Source organism: Triplophysa rosa, linkage group LG23 (genome assembly GCF_024868665.1).
Source record: "Triplophysa rosa linkage group LG23, Trosa_1v2, whole genome shotgun sequence".
Lineage (NCBI taxonomy): Eukaryota > Metazoa > Chordata > Actinopteri > Cypriniformes > Nemacheilidae > Triplophysa > Triplophysa rosa.
In genome coordinates this window covers 3,229,290-3,253,218 of record NC_079912.1, presented here as the reverse complement: position 1 = coordinate 3,253,218, position 23,929 = coordinate 3,229,290, and the positions used below count along the sequence as shown (strand labels likewise).

The 23,929-nt window shown below is 38.4% G+C and overlaps 1 protein-coding gene across 2 annotated transcripts; it reads left to right on the top strand.

Moving 5' to 3' along the window:
- Positions 1-15,264: 15,264 nt before the first annotated feature.
- Positions 15,265-23,500, top strand: slc35b3 (solute carrier family 35 member B3). 2 transcript variants are annotated; one of them, XM_057323360.1, is made up of 10 exons: positions 15,265-15,403; positions 16,237-16,464; positions 16,598-16,719; positions 19,552-19,706; positions 20,680-20,787; positions 21,008-21,105; positions 21,199-21,291; positions 21,681-21,792; positions 21,883-21,952; positions 22,277-23,500. In XM_057323360.1, exons 2-10 carry the CDS (start codon positions 16,252-16,254, stop codon positions 22,425-22,427), a joined length of 1,122 nt encoding a protein of 373 aa, XP_057179343.1. In that variant the 5' UTR covers positions 15,265-15,403; positions 16,237-16,251; the 3' UTR covers positions 22,428-23,500. The 2 variants fall into 2 exon arrangements, with proteins under 2 accessions (XP_057179343.1, XP_057179342.1); XM_057323359.1 differs by having other exon boundaries at positions 15,265-15,755; positions 22,277-23,499.
- The last annotated feature ends 429 nt before the right edge of the window (positions 23,501-23,929 follow it).

Sequence of the window (23,929 nt, the reverse complement as noted above, 5' to 3'; positions counted from 1 at the left end):
TGTTTACAGTTCAAGTCAAAATTACTCTTTTTCAAGTCTCTGTGATATGATGGTCTCTATAATGCTCTATACTGTTTTACTCACCTCTTTTCTTTACCAGAATTGTCTTATCACATATCCCCTCACGAGCACCTGATTTGAATGTGAATGGTGCAGATGAGTTCCTCGCTAAAAATGACTATACTCTATGGGCTATGGGAGCAACAAAAGCCATACCGCTACTCACCGTTTGCCCGGATACTTCAGTCCTGTCAATAAACCATTACGCAGATTTCAATAGAGTGGAGATACACCTTCACCAGAATCTACAGCAGTCAGTAATAAAAAGAATATGATTCTTTCAGCAGTTCACATTGGAAAATATGGACAGGTAAGAATAGATGTGTCTGCTGATGTTGATTTAGTTGAACTTACTTTTACCCTCGCAGGTATTTAACCCAGTGGAAGTTATAGAGAGACTGTGATCAAGATCCGTGCGGGATGCCAGAGGATAAAGCCAGTGTCAGGAGACATGAAACCCACAGGAACATGTGAGCAAACGGAGCTGCCAGCACCTGTCAGGAGGAAAGCATCTGCCCTACAGAGATGAAAGACAAAGACAGACAGGCCTATAGACTAACACACACACAACATACACACATTCTTCTGCTGCCCACTATACTTCGTCAGCTTTGACACCAAAGGGTTCTTGTATCAGACCTCCATAACATTACACACGCTGAATGTGGAATACTTTACACTGAGAACTTTTGTAGTGGGAGCCGTCATTTCCTTTTTTTATCTGAGCACTTTCTTTTAGTTGTTGTTGTCTTAACAACATAGTAACACATTTGTTTCCTGTTATTGTATGATGTATTATGATGTAATTAAACTTTTACATTTAAAATCAAAATATAATGGTGAGCTACATGAGCGAGATAAAACTTATTTATATCTCTGAGTAAAATGAACTAAATACAGTAATTTGCATTTAGACATAATTTATATTGGACACTAAATTGTGACTCAGCACATCTCTTTTCTACTCTTTAAAAGAAAAAGGACTTAGCTCTGTATACTGCTATATGAGACCAGTTTTTTATGGCACTTATGCTTTTTGTTGTCCTTATGTTGTTCCAATTGCTTACATTGTTTACCTCATCTGTAAGTCGCTTTGGATAAAAGCGTCTGCTAAATGACTAAATGTAAATGTAAATGTAGAATTGTTTATTATATAAATATAGGATAACATATGTTTGAAAACATCCACAATAAAACATATGTAATTTTTTCTCCTCCCTTGCATTTTAGTATTAACATTTTCAGTTTATCACCCATGTTGTCCCATTTTTGACTGGGTGTATGATAAGTGTATGTTATATATTCAGTGTGCTTAGTACTGTACAACAAACGCTGTTATACTACATAATATCTATATCAAATCTATTACAGCTTCAATATTTTATCTATATTTTATATGTAATGAAATGTAGTATATTTACCATATATACAGTATATATATATATATATGTTTCTAAGAAAATTGCAGGAAAACCGCAAATAAATCTGATCAACATTCATAACATACAATGTAATGCTTAGTTTACATGCTTTTAACTGACATGTACTGTAGGAGGTCATTTTTGTGAACTACTATCAGGGAGACATTCTAATACAATGGTCTTGTGAATTTAAGCACATAAATATAAAACGTTATATGTTGCATTCATTATTAACATTTAAATACAAATCATTAGAGACCATCAGTTGAACTCATAAAATCGAAAGAAATAGTTTGAAGTGTTTTAAGAGATAATTTTATAAATAATTTATGATTTCATATGGATACACTAACACACTGAACCCTTTACAGTTTCTAGAAGTGGTTGGCACTTAAATTTACACTTCATAAAATGATTTTGAATATTTTTTCTCATTGTGATACTGTGTGTGTGTAGATGGCTCTCCGCTCTGATGTCCCACCGTGAGATGGAGAAGGCTTTAAAATACTGTCCGTGTGAAATGTAAAATTTATGAATCCCCCCCCATGTCCCTGCTTGATTTATGTGAAATAATAATACACTATTTAATGGTTAAACATGGCTGCGAGCAATCTGTGGCTATCAAGATGTACAATGGAGTAATGGCTGCGAAAGACAAATCACCTCCTGCACCGAGGACGCTTGTTTAAAGGTGCACGGCAGATATATTAAACTATATGTAATTGTACACAAACTCCATGCTGTAGGCAGAGAGATGTGTACAGATGCAGATGGTTATTAAGTTGAAAGGGGGTGGATACACGTGAGAGGAGTCTATCTCTCAAAGCTGTGTCTGTTTACATTCTGTGAGGACACTTTGAATATTACACAACTTTTTTCAGCTGTACTGTACAACACAAGAAGCAGTGTAAAGATGCCACGCTTAAAACACTTAACCGTACGTTTAAACATGCTATTATTAAAAGGGTTTAAGCAATGTGGACATCATCTGTCATTTGAAGATATTGATTAATACTAAAAACCATTTTGATTAGTCCATCAGTTTGTAAAACAAAGGTTTATTTACAGAAAAGTATTAGGAAAGATTTAAAATAAAAAGGTATAGTTGCAGCATGTATTTTTAAGGGCTAACATGAATTCTTCAATGGTGAAATGTCTCATATTTGATTTGTAAAGCTGTCTAAATCATCACAACGTTAATATAATGTTATTGCATTTGTATAATTATAATTTCTTCTTTTCACCACAGATCTGCATGCAATTTTGTTTCTTTTGTTTTGTCATGACATTACTTAAATTTGATTTAACCCACAACATTTCTTTGGGGTTTCAATCCACTGTAAAGGACAAAAGTAAATAATTCAGAGAAAACCAATTTGATACATATACAGCTGTGGAAAAATATTGAGAGAAAATTATTATTCAAAAGTATTTATTTTTCTGAATGAACTATTTCTAGGTATGTGTTTGGGTTAAATAATCATTTTTGTTTCATTCTGTGAACTACTAACAATAAATTTCCCAAATGTCAAATAAAAATATTGTTTCTGTTTGCATTTATTTACAGAAAAAGAAAACTGGAGAAACAGGTGAAAATAACAGAAAAAGATGCTCTGTATTTTTTCAGACCTCAAATACATCAAAGAAAACAAGTTCATATTCAGTTTTAAGCAATACAACAGTCATTTTTTATATGTATTTAGGAAATGTTTAAAAAATAATTTTATGTGATAACCTCAATTTCCTCAGTTTTCATGTCTTGTCATGCTGTCAGTCTTTCACATTGCTATTGGATTACTTTGTCCCTCCTGAGGTTTGATTTTATTGAAATTCAACAGACATTAGACTGGCCACAATACATCTATGAATGCTGATTAAATGAAAATTTAGAATTATCTCTTATTTTTTTCTGCGCCTCAATGTATACATTTTCCTCAATGCACAATGTGGTGTAATCGGGAGATAAAGGAAATACATAAAAAAATGCTGTTGTACAAGTAAACTGATTTATTATATCTGTTTTGATATATTAAACCATCATTCCCTTTAGTTACTTATACAACCACTTCATTACCTTTAGTTAGGGCTGTAAAAAATGTAGTCACTTTTTTGTGTGTGGGAGCGTTTTTCAGACCTCAGAAACATCAACAGTGTAATGATGAACTCATAAGAAACCACAGATGAAATGCCATCTGAAAACATTGTGATTATATCCAAACACAGGTGCGTTCAGGCCCAGTACTGGGCTGGCTGGACTGTGGTGCATTTACTTGTTTAAACAGAGTCTTGCATCATGGCCATTGTATTTTATAGACTGTGGATTGAATAGTAAAACGTTTTTACAAGACCTTTTCAATGATCCATTTCAATGTGGTGCATCTAAACACAAGGCGACTGTAAGACATCAAAAAGCAAGACAACCCACTAGATTTTGGACCAGAGCATGGAAATCTTTTATCTAAAGCTATTTTCCTCCACCGTGCCTATACCTGTCCGTTCCAACAGCAACCTGCTTAGGCTGCTGATTGAACCGTAACTCTGACTTTTTTTAGCACCTCAGGTGCTAAAATCTTCTGGCAAGTCATAAAACATCATATACGCATGTTTTGTGCTGTCACTGAGCTCTTTAATTTCATTTCCCTTCTTTATTTTTTTAATTTTCCTTCCTGACCACACAATTCATTCTTCTGTTTTTATGAGTGTGAGAGAACCAATGTGTCTTTCATGAAATCTGTCATCTTCAAATTCCAAAGTCCCGCTGTGCCAGCTAAAGATACCCACCCCCATACACCCTCCAGCTCAGAATGCCAATCCGCCAGCTGTCAATCAAAGCCACATTAAAGTGGTATGACGTTACACAGTTCCAGTCACCAGGAGCACAGTGCTAGCCTGGAGCAAAACTAAACAAACTTCCTTAGCCACTTTGAACAGTTTAACAATGTGTCATTGTAAGGCATAATCCATGGAAAGCGGATAAGTCTATTATATTTTGATTTCTCAATAAGCATGTGTAAAAACATTGTGATACTTAGTATTGTTTCCTTTTTTACAAATAACACACACACATAGAAACATTTGAATGTATTCAGTGGTGTTTATTGCTCATATCAGAGTTAGTCCTCTGAACAAACCCCAAACCTACAATGTAAAAAGTAATACCTTAGATCTACTCAATAAAATTATGGCAACAGATTACAAGCAATTTTATTAATACATTATTTAATACAATTTATTAGAAATGAGTAAATTTCAATCAATTTTATTGCTTAAAATTTACGCAATAAAATTGAGTAAATGCAAATTGTGACATAATAAAATTGACTTAAGGTTCCAAGGTCTACTTAATTAAATATTAACAACAAATAATCAAAAAGAATAATTCAACTTTAAATATTATTCAGAGAAGGTAGAATTTACCTAAAAATGATCAGACACAAAAGGTTCTGAGGTGAATTTATCTTGGTCAAAACTTTTGGAAGAAAAAGTCAGAAACACAGACATTAAACGAAAGAAGCAAAACACATATAACTCTGTAAATAAGAATAATAACAAATTAATTCCTTCCCTTCTAATACTGTGGCCTAACCAGATGATACAAGAAGCCACGACATTTAAAAAAGCGATTTCGCTGAAGCGGCTAGTAATTCGGCTTTAAACAGCACGGAAAAACATATGCCCAGCTAACAAAAGTTTGTTATAAGAACTTTCCTTAGAGGTTTTCATGCTTTTGAAAATGTTTTAAAAACATTCAGTGTCCAGTCTTTTATGTTTTAAGAACGTCGCCAACTAACAAAAGTCACCATCATGGTGATCAGTGTTTTCTTGAGTTGGGCTCTTGACCCTTGACTTTTATAGGTTGTTTTATTAGCTTGCTGTATCTGTGTGCTTTCGTTATGCCAATGCAGTGAGAAACTAATCAAGTGTTGATTGGGGATCATTAAAACACCATCATGTTGTGGTTTGATTCAATGATTTCATCTCATTTGAGTGCTGTTCTGTTGATAAAAACATAATCTACAGCATAACTGCAACACACAGACATCAAAAATCAGTGTATGGATCTCAACAATGGTGACAAATTGTTGAGGTTCATACACTGATTCTTGATGTCTGTGTGTTGCAGTTATGCTGTAGATTAAGTTATTATTTGCGTCCGGTTTTCACAAATGTTTCTAGATATCAAAATGTACTCAAACTCCCTGATCTTATAGTGTTCTTTCATGATCAACAGCACAGCACTCAAATGAGTTGAAATCAGTGAATCAAACCACAACATGATGGTGATTTTAATGATCCCCAATCAACACTCGATTAGTTTCTCACTGCATTGCCATAACGAATGTACTTTAAAAGCACACCGATACAGCAAGCTAATAAAACAACCTATAAAAGTCAAGGATCAAGAGCCTAACTCAAGAAAACACTGATCACCATGATGGTGACTTTTGTTAGCTGGGGACGTTCTTAAAACATTAAAAAACTGGACACTGAATGTTTTTAAAATGTTTTCAAAAGCATGAAAAACCTCTAAGGAAAGTTCTTATAACAAACTTTTGTTAGCTGGGTATATGTTTTCCGTGCTGTTTAAAGTCGAATTACTAGCCGCTTCGGCCAAATCACTTTTTTAAATGTCCTGGCTTCTTGTATCATCTGGTTAGGCCACAGTGTTAGAAGGGAAGTAATTAATTTATTATTATTATTATTATTTACGGAGTTATATGTATGTTTTGCTTCTTTCATTTAATGTCTGTGTTTCTGACTTTTTCTTCCAAATGTTTTGACCAAGATAAATTCACCTCAGAACCTTTTGTGTCTAATCATTTTTAGGTAAATTCTACCTTCTTTGAATAATATTTAAAGTCGAATTATTATTTTTGATTATTTGTTATTCATATTTAATTAAGTAGACCTTGGAACCTTAAGTTAATTTTATTATGTCACAATTTGCATTTACTCAATTTTATTGTGTAACTTTTAAGCAATAAAATTGATTGAAATTTACTCATTTCTAATACGTTGTATTTAATTATATAATTGCTTGTAATCTGTTACCATAATTTTATTGAGTAGATCTAAGGTATTACCTTTTACAGTGTATTAAACTTCAACATGCACCTCCTCCCTGCATCATGTGAGCTTTGTGTTTTCTTGGAAAACAATCCTTACATTGCACGTCACATTGAAAGAGGGCTGTATAAGCCATACAGACAAGAAAATCATAGACACTTAAAGTGATACTCCACTCAAAAATGAAAATTCTGTCATACTGTCCTCCCCAAGTTGTTCCAAACCTGTATACATTTTTTTGTTCTGAGTTGAACATAAAGAGAGATGAAAATTTGGTAGTCATTTGTGCCCTAGAACTGTTTGCTTTCCTAAATTTGTCAAAATAACTCATTTTGTGTTCTACAGAACAAAAAAAGATACAATAATTTTTCCAACTATATGGTATTCAATGATGTCCCAGGAATGTCAGTTGCTAACATTTTCCCAAATATCTTTCCCTGTGTTCATCAGAACAAATAAATTTATACAGGTTTGGAACAACTCGAAGGTGAGTAAATGATGCCAGAATTTTAATTTTTGGGTGAACTATCCCTTTAAGGGTGGAATTGGGCTGGTAAACACTGAGCAATATCAACCACATAAGTTATAACATTTTGTCTAGTATTTTCGCAAGCACAGTCTTCAACGAGTTAAATAAAGTCTTAAATGAATGCAAAGAGTAGTGAAAATAGGAAGCGCATTAGACCTGCTTAGAGTAGCAGCTCTTAAAGGGGCCGCATTCTTAAACGTGCTGCTGTGACTCCTGTCACTAATGTTAATCAAAGCAAAAAAGAAAAGAAAAGAAGAAATCAATGTGATTTTGTAGCTTTAATGAGGATTCTTCTGTATTTCATGTATTTAGTAGTAAAGACTAAAGTGTTTGAGAACTTTATTTTCTTTATATTTCCTACGTGTTAGACAGGTAGGAAGGGCACACTTATTATTTATAATGGATTTGATTTGTAGAAAAATATATATATATTTAATAAAGCCATCAGTTGCAAAGCCAACAATATTAGAATGTTGGCTTTCATTCATAAAATGATGCTTTTAAAGAAATGTGTTGTTTCTACATTAATTTGGAGATAAAATGTGAAATTATTAGAAAGTAAAGGTATATTTAAAAACATCAAAGCTGTATAAGTTAATTTTTTAATTGATTGACAGCACTGAAATAAACATGTTAAACAAAATAAATGGTGTATGTTTAATTGCACTATACATGTGCGATTAATCACAGTTAATCGCATGAAAAGGGTGCGGTTAATCGCGATTAAAAAAAAATAATCTATTGACAAAAAAAACTTAGAACACTTCTCACCCACAACACCCAAGGTGTAAAGTGTTTCATGCACATTTAGAAATCCAATATAATATTAAAATTGTTGTAATATATAATAATGAGTCACGATTCTCGTGGTGGAAGAACCCAAGCGCAGGCAAGCAGTGAAGGGGTTAACAGAATAAGTTTAATAAACAACAGAAACAAAACACCCACGAGGGGGTAACAAGGACACGACTAAGGCAAAAACTGAAAACAAAACCCTTCCCTCGGTGGGGCAAAAATAAAAGGACAAAATAATACAACTATGACACAACGTCTACTAACAGGCAGGGAACAAGCACAATAAAACAATACAAAGGCACAGCAAAACTCACTAAGAGGACTGGCGCACGAACGGACACACAACACGACGTAGTACAGAGTACAATCCACACGCACAAGACAAAGAAACAAGAGGGTATTTAAAGGGAAGACAAACAAAGGATAACGACACAGGGCAGGTGTGGGTAATTAAACACTCAGGGAAAGATAACGAGGAAATGAGATGGCGGGAACAGAGACGAGACACTGGAGAGAACGTATATTATTGTCAAAAGGACAATAATGTTTCTCTCCACACATAACCAAAGGCTTTGTCATGACTCTGCTACAGGACCAAGAAAAACATGACTAAATGAAGCAGAGCCATGACAGAAGCCCCCCCTTTAATGAGCACCTCCAGGTGCTCACCAAGGGGTAGACGGACAAGACAAGGCAGACCGAGACAAAGACAAAAACCAGACAAACATGGTGAACATGACAAGGGGTAGACAGGACAACAAGACTACAGGACTGGGGTGACTTAACAAAAATAACAAACAAGGGAGAGGGGGGAGGGGCCAAACCACTGGCCATAGGGAGGCAGTCCATGGGGGAGGGGAGAAGGGGGAACAGTCCCAGTCCCTGGCTGCGCTCGAGGGCGCGGAGTCCTGGGGGACTTAGGGGGAGATCCTGGGGGGGACAGTCTTTGCCCTGGGGGTCTCCCGGGAGTCGGCTTGGCTGCCGGACTAGGGCCGGCTGGAAGGCTGGCTTGAGCCGGCTGGAAGGCCGGCTGGGCAGGGCTTGACGCCGGCTGGAAGGCGCTGACAGGGCTTGACGCCGGCTGGAAGGCTGGCTGGACAGGGCTTGACGCCGGCTGGAAGTACCGGACTGAAGGGCTTGACGCCGGCTGGAGCGCCGGCTGGACACGGACTGGACGCCGGCTGGAAGGCCGGCTGGACAGGGCTTGACGCCGGCTGGAAGGCCGGCTGGACGGCTGGAAGGCCGGCTGGAAGGCCGGCTGGAAAGGGCTTGATGCCGGCTGGAAGGCCGGCTGGACAGGGCTTGACGCCGGCTGGAAGGCCGGCTGGACAGGGCTTGACGCCAGCTGGAAGGCTGGCTGGGACATCGGACTGGACATTGGACTGGACGCCGGCTGGATCACCGGACTGGACGCCGGCTGGACCGGACTGGACGCCGACTGCACCGGACTGGACGCCGGCTGCACCGGACTGGACGCCGGCTGCACCGGACTGGACACAGGACTGGACACCAGACTGGACACCGGACTGGAAGGAGCCCGCGCTGCCCGCCGCTGCCTCTTCTTCTTCAGCCGAGCCACCCGCCTGGAGGTCGGCTGAAGGAAGGATGTAGGAGGCATGGCTGGTTCCGGCTGGGACTCCTCGGAGGTGGACCCCCAGGATGCTCGCCTCCCCCGCTTGCCCACAAGGCTGGTGGACGGTGGAGGAGCTGCCGGACTTGGGACGGGAGGTGCTGGGCCTCCGATAGTGAGGGTGCCTATCACGTGGTCCTCCGGGACGGACACCAGAGCAGGACGAGAGGAGACCCGATGACAGCTGGGAGAGGAGCCTTTGACTAGCTCCTCTCGGAGCTGCAGCCGTTCCACTAACTGTGGGAACGGCTGGTATACCATCTCCTCCCGCTCAGGAAAGGGTGGAGGATCATCCATCCCAGCCACCAGATAGGCACGGACCAGCACCTCGGGAACGGACGCCTTCCTGGCCTCGACGTCTCGGGCATAGTCCAGCAAGGGGCACTGGCGCTGGGCAGGGAATGGTCCTCCTCCAGCGTGGGACTGAGAGGCGATCGCCTTCCACCACTCCGGATTGGAGGTGCAAGGCCACCGGGAAATGGTTGCACCGTCCATGGCTGCCTGCTGGGTTCAGACTGGCATGTGGATTCTGTCACGAACGTGGTGAAAGAGAACCCAAGCGCAGGCAAGCAGTGAAGGGGTTAACAGAATACGTTTAATAAACAATAACAGAAACAAAACACCCACGAGGGGGTAACAAGGACACGACTAAGGCAAAAACTGAAAACAAAACACTTCCCTCGGTGGGGCAAAAATAAAAAGACAAAATAATACAACTATGACACAACGTCTACTAACAGGCAGGGAACAAGCACAATAAAACAATACAAAGGCACAGCAAAACTCACTAAGAGAGGACTGGCGCACGAACGGCCACACAACACGACGTAGTACAGAGTACAATCCACACGCAAAAGACAAAGAAACAAGAGGGTATTTAAAGGGAAGACAAACGAAGGATAACGACACAGGGCAGGTGTGTGTAATTAAACACTCAGGGAAAGATAACGAGGAAACGAGATGGCGGGAACAGAGACGAGACACTGGAGAGAACGTATATTATTGTCAAAAGGACAATAATATGTTTCTCTCCACACATAACCAAAGGCTTTGTCATGACTCTGCTACAGGACCAAGAAAAACATGACTAAATGAAGCAGAGCCATGACATAATGTTTATTAATTTACTGTATAAATATATCAACGTTATAGCTGTATAACTTTTATCTGTAATGTTAAAGGAGTAGCTTCCCATGAAAAGATTATGAGGGCGCATTAATTTAAGACATCATGAACAATAATGCACAAATAATTTGTGTACAAAACACACTGCAATATACCATATACAAATAATACGAAAAATGTTGCATTTTGACTTGACTTTAAGATACGTCAAAAATAAGTATGTCAATGTTTGTGTAACTACAAGTAGATGCATTATGTTATATATAGAAGGTTATATATAGAAGGTTCATAATATGCATAATGAATCATTTTAAGTCACATTACGTTGTGAATCGGAATTTTGATTCTGAATGAAGATGTAATTATTCCACTGCATGACTGCAATTGGAATAATTCATCACACAAACTGAATCTGACTTTCTTTTTCTAATTATTTATTTTCTATAAATATATACAGTATATTTATTTTGTTTTTAATTTATTTCTAGGTTCAACAGAAGTCTGCTTCCCCCTCCTGGCTGTTCTCAAGAATCAGTCCATGCTTCTCCTAAAGCTGAATTTCATTTTCACATTTTGTTACATCTAACCGAGTGTATTTTATGTTAAACATTTTTTTAGCGCCATATCAGCAGAGCTCTAGAGGTTCATGTGACTTATGACAGGCGTCTATGCAGAGAGAATGTTATTGCATTGTGTTGTGGTGAATGAATCCTCAGCCATGAGTGCTGAGAGACCAAAACAACCCAGAACATCTTTCAGAAAGCAGTCACTGGTGGCTTCACAACTAGATTAGTGCCTAGTTGTTTAAGTTCTGATGCTCAACATTACTTCAACCGCTCATAGTGAGTAACTTATCAACTCTGAAGCTACAATAATGGTGTACGGTGGTTTTCCGGTGCGATTGAAGTAAAAACTCTCACACTTTTGTAAAAAAAAAAACGAATTGCCTCCCAGGCCCTTTAGGTTGTTTATTTTCTTACAAAAATAAAAACAACAAACACTAACACAGTACTTAACTAAACACCCATTTGTCACATACCATTACTAAACCACAGTTTTATTGCATGAAATAAAAAGTTGTTATACAATAATAATGCAAATTATTATGAAACAAAAAGTTATAAGAGTTATACTTTTGTAACTTTCATCATCGAGAAAACCAACACTCAAAATAGTGCACAATATACTGTATTAATATGAAGGAATTTTCCGTATTCATTTTGACCTGTTGTTTTACCTGTATTTTACATTTTGCACTGCATTAAATTACATTTTAGCATGAACGGAAATGTCTGTAAAATAAAGGAAAATGTACTGGTAATTTTCTGCCAGTACTTTGTCCGATTTTTATGGGATTTTCTTTTACAGTGCACTGTGGTTCAAACGGCGACCCAAAACACAGTTAAGTGCAGTGAAATATGTGTAATTTGTTAAATGTTCCCGTATTAACCTTACTAGTCCAAGATATAGACTGATATTTCAGATCAGCTGAATGGAACAGAAAATTTCCTGACAATCTGAGTTAAAATGACAGCAGAAAAAAACGCAATTCTATCTCAGAAAAACTTATTTCATTGTTGTCCAAGATCGAAAGAAGGCTGCCATTTCTTCTTTTGATCAAAAAGACATAAAATATACATTAAGTCAATACAGTCCATCTAAGAAGAGCTATATCTACACGGGCACACTTTCCTGTATGAGTGAATGCTGACCTCAAATAGACAGACACAAGAAAGAAAGAGAGAGAGAGAGAGAGAGAGAGAGAGAGAGAGAGAGAGAGAGAGAGAGAGAGAGAGACTTGCAAAAAGAAAAAAAGTGAGCTCAGAAAGCCCAGCAGATCAAAGAAAATAACAAGAGAGAGGATATGAGTGCTTTTAGAAGTAATATTGGCCTGATACCATCTGTTTCCCAAATCATGCAGCAGGATTCAGACAAGCACAAGAAGACGACAACAGAGTCGACCCTTTAGCCCTGGATCACACAGCCAAAAATGACTTATTAAGAAACCTTCAAGTTAATATGAGATTGGGCAACATTAAAGGGTTCGATCTGCAAAATGCTGTCATGCCCAGTTGTTGGGAAGAGAAGCATTATATAACAAATAAATTTGAGCATTATTTCATAAAAGGGGCGCCAGTGTATTTCTCCTTTGGTATTTTCAATTTTGAAGGTGGCACAGTAAGAATGACTGGAGATGTATGAGGTGATTTTACTCTTCATGGGGGAAAGTTAGAAACGAGGAGAGAAGCCACTGCTTTGGTCACAATGTTTTATTGAAGGAATGTATACTACGGTCAATTCAGGGGCTATACCGTGTGTTTAAACTGATATTGGATCCATTTCATAGGACATATTTTGTCAATTCTTTACCTGTTCGCCTGCAGTTGGTGGTTTTATTTGAAGTGGCTTTGGTCTGTGGGCTTTGAGAATTTAACCAATAACTTCTTTGTTGGCAGTGTTTAATTATTGAAACAATGCATGGAATAAAGATGTTTTGAGAATGTTTTGCATGCCTACAATGGAAGATGGAAGACTGTCAATGTCTTTGGGCTACCAACACTCTTAAGAAAATCTTCTTTTGTTTTCTGCGCAAGCAGGTTTGAAAGGACATGAGGGTGAATAAATTATGAAAATATGTACCTTTTTTTAAATAACACTTGTGTGGCTTTTCACATTTGTTGCGGACTCATCCAGGACCACAACAGTCATTAGGTCACCTGAATTCTAATCAAATCCATGCTCAGAATCACTGAAGCGTTCAGCTTTCCCAGAAGATCCCGCTGATTCGCAGAGCCACAGAACTCATTGGATCCAGACTTTGGTCTTTGAAAAGCCACCGCATTTCCTTCCGCATTTAATGTTTTATTTATTACTGGTTATTTGATCGGGTCCAAGACCATTACAGGAATATGTACCTTTCTGAATAATCAATAAACAGCCATTTCATTATTTATAAGGATCTGCTACGAAGGGCTGCAAAAGGTGAAAGTCATTGCACAAATCCGTCATTGTTGATAAATGAGATCACTTGTAAAGTTAGATGGGTGGCAAAAGAGCCGCATGCATGTGGAAGGTTCTGTGCATTGCTGAATACTATTAGCAGGCAGTAAATATGGCAAGGACGCCTCCGCGGGACTATGATTCGGCGAGCGGGTGCCAGAGAAAGGGCAGTAAATTCGGAGATTAATTAACCCGTTGAATTCTGGACACTTTCAGGTCTCCGTCTTGCTGACCTGTGGACGTGAAGGGGATGGGCCTGTTCTCTGCTGAGAGCGGAGAGCGAGGGCTTTCATTCCCAAGAATGAGTTATTAAGAGAATTTTTTGAATAGATGGAAAAATTGTAGCCTGGCTATTTAGTGTCATAAAGTGCGGCCAAGCCAGCGGAGGGGCTCCTCGGGACAGGAAGCAATACCATTCCAATCAAATCTCAGGCGGATGAGAGATGGGCCTGTCCACTCTGAATTTTTTATATATTGTGGAAGGGGCTGCAAGGAAATAACGCCATCCGTGAGTGAATTAACCTCTCACGCTGGATGGAAGGGCCTCTGTCATCTATAGGGGAAGCGGAGGAAATGAATGGATGGAAGACAGGCTGCCGGGAAACCTAGCAAGGGGGAGGACCCCTAGCTCACCAGAGCTGGACCGTCCAGACTGTGTCTCATGTCGATATCTGAATGCGTGTGAGCAAAATCAATTGATTTTTGCATCCCATCAAATACATTAAAAAGTTCAAATACATGCAAAACAACAATGCAAATGTAGCAAACACACTGTCCTGTCAAACCAGACAAACAGGTTGTATAACTCAGTTTACACACAGCAGAACTTTGGAAGATCACATTGTGTACCTTTATTCATATTTTCAATGAAACCAACACAAGAAATAAAGCAGGTACAAAATGATTTTTATTCATCTCCGAACTGATGCCAGAAACCGTTTGTTGTTTTAATCCGGACACATACATTCACATAATCATGAGACAAACATTAGCCAATGAAGGATTTCTTCCTCTGTGGATGTTTTTTAGAAATAAAATGTTGTTGTTTTTCTAGGAATTCCAACTTAAATATTGCTGCTGCAAAGCACTAAAAGTACATACTGTCTCTTGCTGGTAATGGAGTGTGAGTAGTAAAACAGAACAGTGGTATTGCATCACACTGCAACGTCATAAAATCATGCCTTGAAACCACAAACTCATTTGTCATGTACTGGAGGTAGTCTATGTCCAGTAATTAACAGAATAACATTAAAATATTTCTAAAAATGTACATAGCCCACATAGGCCTACTACATTTCTCTCTGTGCTGGTGTTAAAAATTACACACACACGTCTCATAAACCAAATGATAACCTGGAGCACTCGTGTATGAATATAACTGGTAAAACTCTGTGATTGCAACTTTGACTTATAAGTCATGTTTTAACTCCAATGTTTAGGTATATTTGTGTTTTTACGCATTTTCTGATTAACAACAGGTAGGAAGCAATCAATGTTTCAGAATAACATACGTTTGTCGGTATATTTACTATTACTTTTATCTTTAACTGCAACATTATTAAAATGATTTCTCTCTCCGGGAAAAAAAAAAAAGTGTTTACAGTAACACGTGTGTGTTTTCAGTGACGTATGTGAGGTCAGAGTTCACCGGAAGCTGTTGGCTGCTGCCGGGGAGACAGAGCAATACAAAACATTTAGCATTACCGTGTAGTTTACACACGTGACGCATATCTTAATGGAAAGGGAAATTGTTTTGGTTCCAGTCCGACGGAAAAGGTGAAGTGATGTCTTCGTTACCTTGAAACAAGCGCTTACAGCTCGTTTTTAAACCCGGAAGTAGAGCCGAACAGCAGCTGTTAGCCTAGCCGCTAACACTTTTCGTGATTTTAAAAGACACGTTGAGTGAGCGACTGTATGTTAAATCTCTGATATTAGACTCGTTCAGATGATTGAAGTCGCGGATTTAGCCTGACAGACGTGTCAGTCCTGAAACGCGTCGTTTAGAGGGCTGTGAGTTTGATATGATGTGAGATCTATGTGCTGTACAGTCAGACAGCTGACAGAATCTGATGCCTTTCATCTGATCAATTCAACTGATCAGTCACTCTACCTTCACTGATTTATTCAGGTAATATCGAATTCTCATGTATTTGGCTGAATTTTTCGCTGATGTTGTTAATGCACAAAGTGACATGGTTTTCTTTGAACTCCATCGGAATACCAAGTATTTGTTATTTAAAACTACACGTTATATATGTCAATAAAATATAGTAGTCATTCAGTAACAAGGTATTACTCGTACAGTCATTATATTTGACCATCCCTGAACTTAAACCATAGCAAATGTATGTAGTGAGCAGTATTCTCTTGGATAATATTCTTATATAAAGTAAAATAAAGTGCATCTGAGATAAGGAGAGATTAACAAAGTAAAATATCATATCGATTATAGTTACTGTATTTATTTAGAGTACGACTGTGTTAACAGAGCCATCAAAAAATCTACAACAAGGAATAATTCTGATAGCATTCTGTTTGAAGGTGTTGGAGAGATGCTTCATTTTTGTAATGTATTTGTGAACACCTGATGGATGATTTTCATTTGTCAGGAGTCCGCAGACATCATGAGTGGTAAATATGGGCTGGTGAATTACAGCTCACGGAAGCACATCTCCATCACTGTGCCGTCATCCACGGAGGTGATGTCTCCTCATATCAAATCATTAGAGGAACTCAGAGTCCTGGGCATCAACCTGAGCAACTTCAACCCACCTACACAGTTCTTCATCTGTGTCGCTGGCATCTTCTTCTTTTACCTTGTCTATGGCTACCTGCAGGTACAGATTCTTCTGTTACACTATATTGACACAGTCAGTGTATTTGTGATGTTTGTGTTTGTTACCAAACAGGTTTATAGTAGGTGCATGATGGTATAATAGTTTTGTAAAATTATGTCTGTTGTGCTTTCAGGAGCTCATATTCTCCGTGGAAGGGTTTAAACCATTTGGCTGGTATCTGACTTTAGTCCAGTTTGGTTTTTATTCTTTGTTCGGTCTGGTGGAGTTACAGCTTACTCAGGATAAAAGAAGAAGGTGGGTTATGCGTCCATGAGCAGAGTTCCAGTGTTTCCCCTAGGTTTACGGCTTTGGGGGGAAGTGGGTGCGGTCTCTATATTGTCTTTGCGGCGGAGGTCCAGACAATACTTTTTTTAATAAACAATATTTAACCAATTGAGCTCCAATTGGTTAAATTCATTCCAAGTTTTTCATCAGGACACATACCCATATTTTTAATTTGGCTTTTATTCACATTTAATCATTGATCAGCGCACATATAGACAGAAACACAAATGCAAAAAGAACTGTTGCAGAGACTCCGCACTGACCATCTGTCTAACATTAACAACGTTTAACCGGAGCAAATGAGACGAGTGGATGAAATCATTGAACAGCACACATACATAGAGCGCTATGGTAAACACGGAAGTGCAAACGTGTATCACACGCGAGAACTGTTGCGGAGACTTTACCCGCACCAGCATCATTTAAAACATCCAACTTAACCAGAGCGAACGAGACGGGTGGATGAAATCATTGATGAGCGCACATAAAGACAGAAACGCGTGCATTAAACATGAGAACTGTTGCGGAGACTCTGTAAAAACATAAATAACATATAACCAGGGCGAATAAAACGAGTGGATGAAATTATTGATCAGCGCACATACATAGAGCGCGATGGTAAACATGGGAAGTGTAAACGAGCGTTCACCAAGCGCCAGATGTGTTACTGAGACTCTGCACTGGCCATCTTTTCTAACATTAACACTTTTTAACTGCCGCAAACGAGTCAAGTCTGTGAGAGGATGCGGGGCTCTGTTGACATAGCGTTCACGTGCAGTGTGTGTCAACTCACTGTCAGAAAAAAAAGAGTGAGCGGGAACGCGCAGCTGGTATCGATACGTGGGACATGCGTATTGGAACCGTTTCAGATTTTTCAGTATCGATACGTATCGAAATATCGACATTTTTGACAACACTGGTGTTCACTACTCTCTGGATGGGTTAAAAGCAGAGGTCACATTTCGGGTATGGGTCACCATATCTGACTAATAGGTCACTTTCCCTTCATATATTAAACGTATAAGGCCTGGTAACTGAGAAAATGTGTTGTAGGCTCTGGTGCTAAAGCGAAGTTCTAGTGGTCTATTTTAATATAAAAAACCTACTGACAACAAAATGTAACAACTGAAATGAATTTATCATGAGCAGAAGTACTTGCAAAGTTACTAACAAGTAGCCTTTCCATGCCATTCATACTAGAACTGATTCTAAATAATCTTTCTGATTAAAACATGATTCATTATGAAATGCTCTCATTCATTATGTTGATTATTAATGCTATTAATATTATTAATATAATTAATGCTAAATGTAGATACAAGACGTTATGGTTTATAATCTGTCACAAACCTATATAGCAAACAGTAAACTGACTGACAGCTAAAAATACTTTATTGTACTAAAGTGTCCATTTAGTTACCTGCTCTTGGTGTCTGCAGGTCTTTATATGCGACGCGTCAAAAAGATATTAGAATATGTCCCTCAGCACGCGTGATGTGTACAGCTCAGTTATATAGACACGCTGCTCAATTTAAACTACAGAAATAGTCTGATGTTTTGAATGGTTCATTATAACTTGCGGTGCGGATAGAACGAAGCCAAGCTGGGTGAAAACCTGTCATCCGGAGGTCACTGAACTGTTGCTGCTTGTCAGGTTCGCAATCGCGCCGCCCGATTCACGTCATTCGCAACACTTGCCGTGAGTTCGCGTCTGTACACGTTTTTGCATTGACTTTGTATGTAATTTACTCGCGCAAAACGCTTTATTCGCGTTTGGCGTGAACCCAGTGAGCAAGAGAGCGAATGTTGCCATTTTCACCACACTGGGAGCGTTTAGAAACACAAATAATGACGCGCTCTCTGTCCGCTGGTTGGAGTGTGCTTACCTGTGTATGTGTCTGTGTGGGAACTCTACGGAGAGCAGAGGAGAATTGTAAAAGCGCGTAGAGACAGAAATTACATGCCGCCGTGTAAATAAGATATAACATAATGCTATTTAATTTGTTAAATAAAAAACAAAATATAGATGTTCTATTGGAAAGGTAACCTTCCTAAAATTACTTCTCTTGTGATCTGGTGCTAAATAGAAAATAAAATTAACTTGACCTTCAAGGGATGCGGGGGCTGCCATTGGAGGGGCGGGTCGCCCCCCCAAGGTAATGTAGGGGAAACACTGAGTTCTTTTCTCAAAGCAAACTGTTGTCATGTTGTTTTCCAATTTTAAGATTAATAGTTAGTCCTAGTATGTACTTCACGTCGACCATCAAGATAAAAATGTTTTGTCTTATTCATACCGCGCCAACATACACCAACTGTTGGTAGGTTTTATTGTATCCGTTTGTTTTACCCATTTTAAACTAAACCGGTTTAAGCAACATTTAGTTTAGTAATGAAGTGTTTCATTTATTCATTTCTAACAAATATAATTTCTAACTTGCTAACCTAATACCTAATACCTTGCCAACTATACACAGACAAACAAATATGTCTGGACGTGGCTTTGGTCAGTTGTGATTTTTCTTTTTTTGTGTGTTGTAATAATATTGTCAAATGTAAAAAATGTATTAATTGGATTGCAAAATTGAGGCCTGTTTAATCTCATATATTAAAATTCCTTGTCTCTTATGTCATTCTTTTTCAATCAGGGCTCAACAATCGTCCTTTTTATATGCAAAAAAAGACACACCGAGATGCAAAGTTTGTTGATGTTAGTGGGAGCAGTGTGTACTAGTTTGTACAGTGTTCCAAAAACTGACAAACTAAGAAAATAGCCTTTGTTTTGATATCATTCTTGTTTTTCAGGATACCATGCAAAACGTACATGATCATCGCATTTTTAACTGTTGGGACCATGGGCCTTTCCAACACTTCCCTGGGTTACTTGAACTATCCTACACAAGTTATCTTTAAGTGCTGCAAACTCATTCCTGTCATGATTGGGGGAGTTTTTATACAAGGTAAATCAATCACATATGTTTGACATTGATGTTTAGAATCTTCACACAGCCTTTTGTCATACTCCAGCAGTTCAATATGTTTATTATATATAAGGACACATGTGCCCTTTAGCAAAGGGAAGATTTAAAGACTGTAATGACTCAAATTTTAGTCTGTTCATACCACAAATATTTCTGGAGCAAGACTTCAGTAGTTAATATAAAAGAAACAATTTAATATAACTATTATTGTGTTTTTTGGTGAAGATTTCCTAGTTGTCCCTATAAGATGTATGTAAAAAGATAATTTAGAATTTAATAATAGTACAAAAAAATTAGAAAAGTTATAGCATACTGTTCATTTTAGAGTAAACTCTTCTTTTCACAATGTAACGTAAGGTCAGTTCTGCGACAGGTTTCTGTAAGCAGATGTTTTTAAGCCAGTTTTTTTACTGGCCACTTTTGTTGTGGAGGTCTTCCCTTGTTTTATGCAAAATCTGGAATATTTTTGATATCCTGAACAAGAGAGAATGAGAGCAGTTCACATTCTCCTCTTTTGTGAGAATATATCGCTTTATTCTCAGGCGACGTGCACCTCGCGTCCCCTGAGGCTGCTGCGTAAGATCACCTGGATGTTGGTTGAGGATGCGCGTGAGATGCCAACCCATCAAACCTGGACCGAATCAAAGCACAGCACCACAACCTGCTGCATCACCTTCATCCCCACGGCAACTACCTGTTTGGAAACACTCTTTGGCCTTCTTTTTTGTTCTCTTTGTCTCGATCTTTGCATTTTCTTGTGCAACCTAAAGCTCTCTTTTCACATCCATTTGCTTCTGGTTGATTTGAAAAACTGCAGCCAGTGTCAAACCTGCAGTCAGAGCTCAAAAGACAGAAGAGAATGCCCTCAGCCTGTTCGTCTGTATGTGATGTGTTTGAGTTCATCTGTGTCAGAGTCTCTGGTTTGAAAATGGTTGTTGATGTTATGTTTTAGGGAAGCGCTACAATGTTGCAGATGTTTCCGCTGCTCTCTGCATGAGTCTGGGTCTGATCTGGTTCACACTGGCAGACAGTAAAGTTGCACCAAACTTCAATGTAACAGGTACAGCAAAATTCTGCTCCAGTCAATTGATAATGAGAAAGTTTGCAAAATCGTGTAAGAGTTTCAGGCTTACAGTAATTACAATGCATAGCAGTTTGGAAAACGTTTTTTCAACTCAGTAAAAACGTTGATAATAGAACAATAATGACTGTAAAAACGCAGTGTTAAAATGCAGTGAATAGTACAGTTATTTGTTTGCTTGTGATGTTGGGTTCTTTAGGAGTAATTCTCATATTTATGGCCCTCTGTGCGGATGCTGCTATTGGAAACGTGCAGGAAAAAGCCATGAAAATTCATAATGGAAGCAATTCAGAGATGGTAGAGACTATTTAAAAGTCCATCTTGCATTATGTACTTTGTCTTGTGTTCTAAAGGACTGTAATTGTATTATCCATAATTGTTATTTTGCAGGTTTTATATTCTTATTCCATTGGCTTTGTGTATATTCTACTGGGTCTGCTGTGTGTGGGGGGGCTTGGGCCTGCAGTTTCCTTCTGCTCTCAGGTGGGTATTAGGACTGCAGTCCACCTCTGTCATCATTGTCTAGCCATTTTGTGTCATCAGGTGATATTATTTGCAGAATACTGAATAGGCCTTCATGTAAATGTGGAAGCTTACGGTTAGGACTGTGATGTCAGATTTCTTTCCGAGACCTTTGTGCATCTTATTTGTTTTTATTACTTGATATTCTGTAAATCGCCTGGGAGAATGTGATGTAGCCTGTGAGTTCTGAAAGTTATATTTGAGTTGTGAATTAACTTGGTGTGAATTGCCGCAGCAGCATATGACTTAAAAAACAATAAAATGTACATGTGAAAATTGTTGTTATAAAAGTTAATATGATATATCCAGTGATGTTTTACATTCTAAATGTCTATTTTGATCATTATCAGCATCCAGTGACTACTTATGGTTACGCATTCTTCTTTTCTCTGACGGGATATTTTGGCATCTCATTTGTACTGGCCTTAATAAAGCTGTTTGGAGCACTTGTTGCCGTCACAGGTGAGAATCGCTCTCATGTGGCCATATTGGTGATACAATGCGTTTTAATTCACCAGCAAGTAAGTTATATATTTTTGTGCTGTTTTTCAGTGACTACTGGAAGGAAAGCCATGACCATTGTACTGTCATTTCTGTTCTTTTCAAAACCTTTCACTTTTCAGTAAGTTGGCCACAATTGTTTTAAACATCAAAATAATACTACATTCGCAGCTCATCATCTGAGGTTAATTTAAATGAAACATTATCCAGTGCAAATAATGTAGGGTGGGATGTATGATCCTGGGTTAATAGATATCGTCGGTTTACATTATTTTCCACACTCTTGTGGTCTTGGCTACATTAGCAGACTTTTTTATTAATATGCACTGATGATTGTGCACAATATGGAATATATTGAGAAAGTTAACAGAGTCACGTTTATGTCTGTAATAGCTTTAGCTTATAAGAGTTTTGTTGAGAATGATGTGGTCTACCTCTTTTACAGGTATGTATGGGGTGGTTTGCTGGTGGTTTTTGGCATATTCTTAAATGTCTACAGTAAAAACAAAGACAAGATGAAGCTTCCTTCATTAGCAGAGTTCAGAAAACGAGTGCTTGGCGGGCAGAAAGTCCGTCTGCTGTCTCAGAACGTTTAGCAGGAGGAACATCAAAAGCTGTATGATAAGCTTTTTCTGCATCCAACATCAAGTGACGTGTGGGTGCGGTTAGGAACCCGAGAATGGGCAGACATCTGCACATGTGGATCATGGGGACCTGTTTGAATCAATGGAACTGTAACCACGAGCCAAAAAGCAACGATTTGCACTTGACCATGGTGGAAACTGAAGATGAACATTTCTTTAACTAATACGGTCCGAATGAATGAATGAGCCAGTAACGTTTTAAATCAAATCTTTTCCTGCCATCAAGTGTTGGCAACAGTTATTGCACATGACAGGACTGTTTTTTTTTAGATTACATTGCAAATGTACATGGAAAAGAAATAGTAGATTTTGTTCGTTTAAAGGGCTGACATTCGAAAGTGGATGAACTTGTCTGCTGCCATTTTGCTAACTGTTTGTTTGGTAAAAGGGTGAATGTTTTTATATTAAAAACAAACTGGGAAGTTGATTCAGACAGTCTGAAGTGTTTTCATGAATAATGGTGCCTCTTATCCACTGGCTCCAGGATGGAGAGTTGAAATACTGCCAAGCACTTCCTCAGAAGTGTCGCCCTGTGATCGCCCAGGGCCTGTTTGATTAGTAATCCAGGAATAAGATAGCACTAGAAAGAAAACAAACATTGTGCACAGGGCTTGGCTTTAGACCTAATTTGGATGAGCAGAGTATCACGTTTTTGTGCGTGTGTGCTCTCGTGTGTACGGGCCAAGTGTGGGACATTTTGGAAGCCTCAGGGAAATGATTATTGTGCAGTTGTTGCCACCCTCTCCCTTTCGAGACACTGCCAGCTAGAACCACTCAGCTTTACCACAGACAACAATAAATGACTTGCTGCTGTTTGACTGTTTCATATGTTTTGAATGAAATTATGACCTTAAATACTGACAATACACAAGATATCAGAATGCTGGAAAGTCACACGGAAGGAATTTTAATTTTTATTGTCAGTATGTAGCTAACCTTAAGCTGATCATAAGCTTCGATATTAAAAGGTCCTCGTATCCCAGCTGAATATGGGTAGAATAAATTATTATTATCATCAGCAAAATTTTGAAAACAAACTATTAATATTACATTGTTTTATATTATTCATATTTATATTTATTATATAAAATAGCATAAGGAAGATTTATCTTCAGTTCATTTTTCTACATTTTTGCGTTCACGCTGTAGGACAAATTTGCATATTAGTCTGTCAGCTACCCATATACAGCTATACCAAATGCTGTTGTGTCCAGTTGTGTTCCTGGCCTGCTGAGGTTAGCTGTGGCCCAGTTCAGAGGCTGCATGCAAGGACCAAATCTGTCACAGTGGCGCAACTAAAGGTTGGTAAAACAAGACTATTTTGAAGGCTACTGTGAATGCACCCTCAAAATGAAGGATAGAACGAATGGATGCTTCACAGAGATCCATTGTGAGCCAGTGATGACTTGATATTTTAAATAAACATTTAAAACATTAAGGTAATACATGTTCTG

Excerpts from the sequence above, each read along its gene's own strand:
- slc35b3 (XM_057323360.1), top strand. The coding sequence starts at position 16,252 with ATGAGTGGTAAATATGGGCTGGTGAATTACAGCTCACGGAAGCACATC. Across the intron at positions 16,465-16,597 it reads TTGTCTATGGCTACCTGCAG|GAGCTCATATTCTCCGTGGA; the intron begins GTACAGATTCTT and ends TTGTGCTTTCAG. Across the intron at positions 21,953-22,276 it reads TCAAAACCTTTCACTTTTCA|GTATGTATGGGGTGGTTTGC; the intron begins GTAAGTTGGCCA and ends CCTCTTTTACAG.